At 39.5% G+C, this 8,460-nt stretch overlaps 1 protein-coding gene across 2 annotated transcripts in view; it reads left to right on the plus strand.

Annotated features, from left to right (window-relative positions):
- Positions 1-7,942, plus strand: part of unc50 (unc-50 homolog (C. elegans)) — a 28,999-nt gene extending 21,057 nt beyond the window's left edge. For both annotated transcript variants that reach the window (XM_060920090.1, XM_060920089.1), the window contains exons 4-6: positions 55-194; positions 5,373-5,480; positions 7,495-7,942. In XM_060920090.1, coding sequence (XP_060776073.1) covers positions 55-194; positions 5,373-5,480; positions 7,495-7,631 — 385 coding nt within the window. In that variant the 3' untranslated portion in view covers positions 7,632-7,942. The remainder of the gene's footprint in view (positions 1-54; positions 195-5,372; positions 5,481-7,494) is intronic.
- The last annotated feature ends 518 nt before the right edge of the window (positions 7,943-8,460 follow it).

Below are 8,460 nucleotides of genomic sequence, written 5' to 3' on the forward strand. Positions count from 1 at the left end.
TCACATCACCCACACAATCTCATGTATCTAATAACTGTGTGTGTGTGTGTATAGGATTGTCAGTAATAAATACCTGATGAAGCATCCATGTCGGGATTATGATGTAGAATGGGGATACGCCTTCGATGTGCATCTGAATGCCTTCTACCCTCTGCTGGTCATCTTACACTTCCTCCAGCTTTTCTTCATCAACCGTGAGTCTTTTTTAAAAATCAGGTCGATGCATTATCATATTCATTTACATATGGAGCTTTACACCGCTTTTACCTTGCTGTGGTGATAATTATATATCATCATGCATTCGATGCCACACCACACGGGAGCAAAGGGAGCAAAATTGGCCGTGCTCTCAGGTTGGAAGGAAGCATACGCTCATTTCACTGTCAGTCGCAGGGATGCTAGCCAGTCATGGGCATCTGTGTGGTCGTGTATGTGGAAGATGCAGTGTTTACCCTAGAAAATGTTTGAAGGTGTGGTGGCAAGACCTGCACTCAGACGTCCCACCCGAGTACGAGGATATGGGAGCATTCTGAGAAATTTTTTGACAAAACACACTCTAAAATGGTGACCCTTTGTAAGGGAATAAATGAATAAACCTAGTCTTGAAAGAACAAGCATAATCTGCAGAGCAAGGCAGTTTAGAAAACAGTCAGGGAGACTAAATTCCCCCCACACCTAACCCCAGAGCGACCCCTTACCCCCACCCCCTGAACATAAATCTCACAACACATGATTACTACAAGTACACATTTATTGGAAATCGCACATAAACATATCAGTGGCAAAGTTTGCAGGCTGGCTCAGAGCACTTAATTTTCCTGTTTTTTTTTTTTTTTTGAAAAATAGCTCTAAGGCTTGCTCATAGGGGAACTCGCTGACTGGAGGTCCATTGATGCTGAGGCGCATGCATGCAGCCAGATGGTCCCCCTGCAGTCTGTTTCTGATGTCTGTTTTCACCTGTTAGGCATCAAACAGAACAGACTATATGAGCGAAATGAGGAATATTTATTGTGTGCCCATATTGTTTTTATATAGCAAAGTGTTATACTTACCCTGTTCATTGTGGAGAAATCTCTCTCACAATTCACGCTTGACACTGGCACGGTCAGGGCTATTGCTGCCAGCTTGCTTAAGGATGGGTACAGTTGGCACCACTCGTCATGCTGACATGCCAGTGTTTTCAAAATGTTAAGTTGATCCATGTTCTGAATTAGATCCACAATTTTACTATCTTAGTAAAACTAAGATAGTTAAATACAAACGTTATGGCTTTGGTTCTAAAAACACACTGAAGAGGGTCTGCAGTTTCGATATTTAGTGTATAGGCTATCCGATAGAACCTGTGGTTTGTATCCAAGGACGGCTCGCAAACCGTAAGATCTATAGTAAAACTAAAATATCTAAAAATAATTGATTACAAAGACGTGTTTTTATTATGAAAATAAATCGAAGAGGGTCTGAAATATTGATCTTAAGAGTATTTAGGCTTATCTGTAAATGGGATGATGGCGTCGTCCGTTCACCTATATAGCCTATTAAAACACCGACGCCGGCCACTATGGGATACAATACGGCCGACGCCGGCCGCCATGGAATCTAATGGGATAAATTATAGCAATAATTATGATTACTTTAATATAAAGATGTTAATTATTATTCGATTATTCATCGTTAATTCTCCCGACAATCGGCGAAGAAAACGTAATCGAATGCCCATCCCTAGCTCGAATGACTTTTATTTTGCACGAATGAATCTTACCTGCCCAGTTTCTTCATCTGTCGCCTTTCTTTTTTTGGCGAAATACTTCAACAGGCTCATCTGCAATTGAAAGATATCGCGTTGACGTTATCAGTCGACTTAATTAAGCTCAAATAAAAACTAGCGCTCTGGCGATAGGCTGTAATGAAATCGAAAAAAGTGCCCTTACATTTCTCACGACCTATATCTGGAAAATGCCAAACGATAATCTATCTAGAAGATCTATGTAGTTGTTTACATGTGGATATTCATCCCCTCAGTTTGTGAACGGACTAATCTACCACAGAAGACCGGGAGGCCAAACGAGACGTCTCAGCAGTAGTCAATACTCAGTATGTAACATAACGTGGCCTAACATAGTTTTACATAACGTAATTATGACATAACAAAACATAATTTCAAGTAACACTGGAAATATAAGGTAACATAACATCTGCTGTCTACTTTTCAAGAATTGTTGCCAACACTTACCTTTCCCAATTTGACAGCTGAAGTGACAGCCGCGTAGTAGTTAGTTTACCTCAGGTTGGCTTGGCTACGCTGCTCCAGGCGGAACGTTGTCCAATCAGAGCTCACGGCGACCCGTGGAAACCAATCAAGTAACTGCTAGCTCGGCCAGTGGAACTGCGCTTCGCCCCAAACGCAAAGACTAGGCAAGCAACGGATAATATAGTCGAATACATATAGCTCCTAGGGGTATTCCTGAAGGTGCGGCGGCAAAAATCAAGGTGCAGCAGCCCGCCGCAGCCAACTGTACATAGCGGAAACACAGAGATGGCAGATAGCACTTTCCTCTGAGTGTGTTTTATAAACGATGCAGTTGTGGGATTATTTTTAAGATAAACGTAATGTTACTTTCTAAACATCTGGAGTTTAATACAGTGTTTAATAAGGTACGTTTATGAATTTTTGACCTAATGGTCGACAGTGTTTCACATGACCATCAGGGTCAGGGGTAGAGCCCTGCATTCCCGTGGGAGTCCCGCGGGACCCGCCACAAAGCAGTGCGGCACGGGACAAATTTTGAAAGCTCATTGCGGGCGCGGGCGGGACCAGAAGTGCACATATGCGAGCGGGAGTGCACATATGCGGGCGGGAGCGGTGATAAGCTGCAGTCCTGCTAACTAAAAACGTGTTTGAAATAAAATTTATAAATTATTAATTTATGTCTATCATATATAATTTGTGCTGGATATTTTATTTTGCATTAATTAAAAACATTTTAAGATGCCTAAATTTGCAGAGAGAGTCAGATTGTCAGATTGAGTGAGGAATGGCATCTTAAATTTGCCATTGATCACCCTAACGGGAAATTCTTTGATAACTCTAATGACTCGCTGTTCACACCCAGCTAGCAAGAGAACCATGAGTAAAGTGATTTACTGCTTGAGTTAGTCTACAACTCTAATCAGAGAGACAGGTTACACAGTGACGGTAGGCTTGACTCAATGCTATCCCAGAAATTCTTCCTGTAATATGCAAATTTGGCTGTCCAATCAGAGGCGGCCAAATTTGCATATTACAGGAAGGATTTCTGGGATAGCATTGAGTCAAGCCTACCGTCACTGTGTAACCTGTCTCTCTGATTAGAGTTGTTCACTCATGGTTCTCTTGCTAGCTCTGCTTTGCAATAAAAAAAAAACATTGTTACAAAGCAAGCCCATTCACTTTTTTATGCTGATCAGAGAATTGTAATGGTTTCTCATGTGACAAAAATGTGCGATTCGCGATTAAATATTTTAATCGCTTGACAACACTAATTATTATTATTAGAGACACTACATGCTGAATTCAGAAACAAGGTAAATAATAACAAACGTGAACGTGAGCTGTAGATATTTATGCTCAAATCCACTCAAAGTAGGGGGCGGGGCACCATCACGCTGTGTCAAGACAAGAACTTTCCTGAGAAATAATGCGAACGTCTGCATCATGCGGGATTTGCGGGTGGGAGTGGGACAAAATATGGCAGGCGGGAGCGGGACTGAAAATCATAATTCTTTGTGGGCGCGGGTGGGAGCAGGACTGAAAATCATAATTCTTTGCGGGCGGGAGTGGGACTGCACAATGCGAGCGCAGGCGGGAGCGGGACTGAAAAATCCGCCCCGCGCAGACCTCTAGTCAGGGGCTTAGCCAGGATTGGGAAGGTTGGGAGTGTTTTTCTGAAAGTAGGGAGTGTAACTTGGTGGCAGCCGATAAACAGTATGTGTGTGTTAACAAAGTTTAAATTTAGTTTCTTATTCATTAACTAACACTTTCCAAATCACTAATTATCAATAAAATCTTCTACAAATTCCTGCAATAAAAGCAGAAACCTTAAATTATAATTTCTAGAGCACTGAAGGCAAAAAAAATACAAATTGCTGCAGTCAAGTCTAATTACACAGAATACATCTTTACTAAACACAACAAAGATAACAAATGAGATTCAGCCAACTCTGAAGATTAATATTATGAAATATATAGAACTGAAAATAATAGATACCTTTAACAAGTTTTGATTTTATGAAATATACATAACGGAAATGTTACATCACAAAATGTTAGGAATAAACAGGAGTTAAAAATAAGTGGAATTAATTTACAAATGAAATGAAATTTTCCTGTAGTTACTTGAAATGTAAATACTGTAAACAATACAAAAAAATTCAATAATAATGGTAGTTTATGAAAGTACTATTTAAGATGATGTAAATCTTGGCGAAAGAGAAACCAATCGAAACCGATAGAGTGAAAGTGATGATCATGCCGTTACCATGGGAACAGTCTTTTATGAATGCAGAAGAGTACACTGAGTCCGGTGTGACTGAGGGAAGGGACAAGTTTTATGTTTCATCTAATTTAGGTCATTTAAAAACTACCTTATTATTTGTCAGTGGGCACAGAGGAAAGTGTAAAGTATAAAGTTTCTGTCAATATGTTTATCAGGCTTGTATGATAAAAAACTCGCCAAGATATTTATCTAAATACATGACCTACTCATTCTAAACCTGCTCAGCTTCGCCGGCGAAGCTCTCAAAACTCGTAGTATTTTGCTTCCATTCAAGCCTTGTTTCGAAGTCTGACCAATAAGAACGCTACATTTTTGGCAGTAAATTTGATTTTCTTGATTTAACTTCCAAATATGGAAAGCACGCCCAGGGAAACCGCCGACAGTCGACAAAAATGTCCACAGAAATGCACAAAATTACTTCTCAAAACAACAAAATTTCACAATTTTGGTTCGCACAGGTTAGTATAAAATTTATAGGCCGTCTTTTTTGGGAATTGGGCGTGTTAAACACAGCTGCACGGCTCGCTAGCTAAGCCTATGATCAGGGTAGGCAGTAGGTTTTGCGCATCCAAGAGTTTTTCCAGTAGAACCAGTGTGATTACTTTAGCAGCTACAGGAAGTTCAAATACTACACTAATGTGCAGATGTGGAACTGAAAACCTTGTACACACCACTGGATGTTAGCATTATCACAGAGTGAGGAGTAGAGGGCGCTGTTTTATTTTGAACTGGAGAACAGAGTGATGTTTCATAGAGCGTGCATCTAATCTATAAACGACAGTAATGTTCAGATGAGAATGATCTTCCTATGCAGTATAACCGATTGTGTTTGTGTTACAGACATTGTGGTGATCAACTCCGACTGGTTCGTGGGATATTTCGTGGGCAACACCTTGTGGCTGATTGCCATCGGCTACTACATATACATCACATTCCTCGGCTACAGCGGTAAGTGTGTGCGTGCGCCTTTATTATAGCAAATGTGTGTGTCTTAACCATGTGTGTCGATGTAACAACATGTTCTAAATTAGAAAACTCTTGAAATAAGTGGGTTAATATAGTTAAAATGTGACTTAAACAAGGAATAAAATACTTGGGGTGATGAAGTAGAGTCGCTGTTGACATGTAGATGTTGATTGTTTTCCTCAAACCGCATGTCCCAACGTGTTTAATTACATTTATAACAAAGCAATTTGCCAACAGTAATAATTCTTTTTGACCCATTCAAGTTTTTATAAATTTAGTTATACAACCCCGATTCCAAAAAAGTTGGGACAAAGTACAAATTGTACATAAAAACGGAATGCAATAATTTACAAATCTCAAAAACTGCTATTGTATTCACAATAGAACATAGACAACATATCAAATGTCGAAAATGAGACATTTTGAAATTTCATGCCAAATATTGGCTCATTTGAAATTTCATGACAGCAACACATCTCAAAAAAGTTGGGACAGGGGCAATAAGAGGCTGGAAAAGTTAAAGGTACAAAAAAGGAACAGCTGGAGGACCAAATTGCAACTCATTAAGCCAATTGGCAATAGGTCATTAACATGACTGGGTATAAAAAGAGCATCTTGGAGTGGCAGCGGCTCTCAGAAGTAAAGATGGGAAGAGGATCACCAATCCCCCTAATTCTGCACCGACAAATAGTGGAGCAATATCAGAAAGGAGTTTGACAGTGTAAAATTGCAAAGAGTTTGAACATATCATCATCTACAGTGCATAATATCATCAAAAGATTCAGAGAATCTGGAAGAATCTCTGTGCGTAAGGGTCAAGGCCGGAAAACCATACTGGATGCCCGTGATCTTCGGGCCCTTAGACGGCACTGCATCACATACAGGCATGCTTCTGTATTGGAAATCACAAAATGGGCTCAGGAATATTTCCAGAGAACATTATCTGTGAACACAATTCACCGTGCCATCCGCCATTGCCAGCTAAAACTCTATAGTTCAAAGAAGAAGCCGTATCTAAACATGATCCAGAAGCGCAGACATCTTCTCTGGGCCAAGGCTCATTTAAAATGGACTGTGGCAAAGTGGAAAACTGTTCTGTGGTCAGACGAATCAAAATTTGAAGTTCTTTATGGAAATCGGGGATGCCGTGTCATTCAGACTAAAGAGGAGAAGGACGACCCGAGTTGTTATCAGCGCTCAGTTCAGAAGCCTGCATCTCTGATGGTATGGGGTTGCATTAGTGCGTGTGGCATGGGCAGCTTACACATCTGGAAAGAAGAAGGGTCCGGGTACTGAACTGGCCAGCCTGCAGTCCAGATCTTTCACCCATGGAAAACATTTGGCGCATCATAAAACGGAAGATACGACAAAAAAGACCTAAGACAGTTGAGCAACTAGAATCCTACATTAGACAAGAATGGGTTAACATTCCTATCCCTAAACTTGAGCTACTTGTCTCCTCAGTCCCCAGATTTTTACAGACTGTTGTAAAGAGAAAAGGGGATGTCTCACAGTGGTAAACATGGCCTTGTCCCAACTTTTTTGAGATGTGGTGTTGTCATGAAATTTAAAATCACCTAATTTTTCTCTTTAAATGATGCATTTTCTCAGTTTAAACATTTGATATGTCATCTATGTTCTGTTCTGAATAAAATGTGGAATTTTGAAACTTCCACATCATTGCATTCCGTTTTTATTTACAATTTGTACTTTGTCCCAACTTTTTTGGAATCGGGGATGGAGCTTATGTCACCAATATGTTTCTTTCTTGTGTCTGAAAACCAAACATTCCAGCTTTACCTCTGTCTGTTACAAAGTACTGACACTGGAGACTCCTTCCATAAATTTTAAATAACCTTGTCCTTTTTTATAACAGTAATGCTAGTTTAACACTAGTGTGACTGTAGGATTTTAAATATTATATAACATTGTGAAATTCTCATGATCCCTAAAAGGATATGAACTTTAACCTCCTGTCTCCTGCTGTGTGTTTCAGCACTACCCTTTCTGAAGAACACGGTGGTTCTGCTCTACCCGTTTGCTCTGCTCGGACTCCTCTACGTTCTCTCCGTCACACTGGGCTGGAACTTCACTAAAGGCCTCTGCTGGTTCTATAAGTACAGAGTGCAGTAGAGGACACAAACTTAAGAACTCTTTCAGTGTGGATTCTTCTCCTCTCAGAGACTCGCACATTCTCACCCTCACTTCCTGGACTTTTGTATACTTTGTAAATAAACTGTTTGTAGGTAAAGAGAAAGAATGTGGGAAATGTTTATCATTTGTTTGGTTTTTTTTAAGCTTGATTTATTTAATTGATCTGATTTGGTGAAAAGCTGAGGTTTGAATACAGACTTTAACGTGTTAATGATGGAACGTGTTTGAGGAAATTTCATGTTTCTTGGTCAGAACAAGTCTAATAAACAGATTTTTACACTTCCACAGTTCATCACTTATTCTGCAGTCTTTATTTATTTGTATGTTTGTTTTTGTATCACTCCTCATTACTCGATTAATAATCTGGTGTCTGAACGACACTAAAAGCAGCCTACAGTTTAATATGATATGATCCTTTTGGTTATATGCTGTAAGTCTTAACATCCCTGGCAGAATGGGTTAAAAATTATATTTTAGATGTAATAGTTATATTAAAGATATCCTTCAATAAGCGTTTACCAGGGGTAGCTTCAGGAAATGTACACAACTGAGCAAAAGTCTTGATTTTCACTTTATTTTTTTTTTTTTAATATATATTGGTCATAAATGTCTGTTTTATGTCTTTGGCATGCACCTGTGGTGTAAATACAGAGAAAATTTTATAGGTTTACAAACACTTTCTCTCTTTCAAAAAAAAAAAATCTGTTACAGAGAAATATTTGAAGGTAAAATACATCCATCCATTATCTGTAGCTGCTTATCCTGCACAGGGTCGCAGGCAAGCTGGAGCCTATACCAGCTGACCATG

Source organism: Neoarius graeffei, chromosome 4, assembly GCF_027579695.1.
Source record: "Neoarius graeffei isolate fNeoGra1 chromosome 4, fNeoGra1.pri, whole genome shotgun sequence".
Lineage (NCBI taxonomy): Eukaryota > Metazoa > Chordata > Actinopteri > Siluriformes > Ariidae > Neoarius > Neoarius graeffei.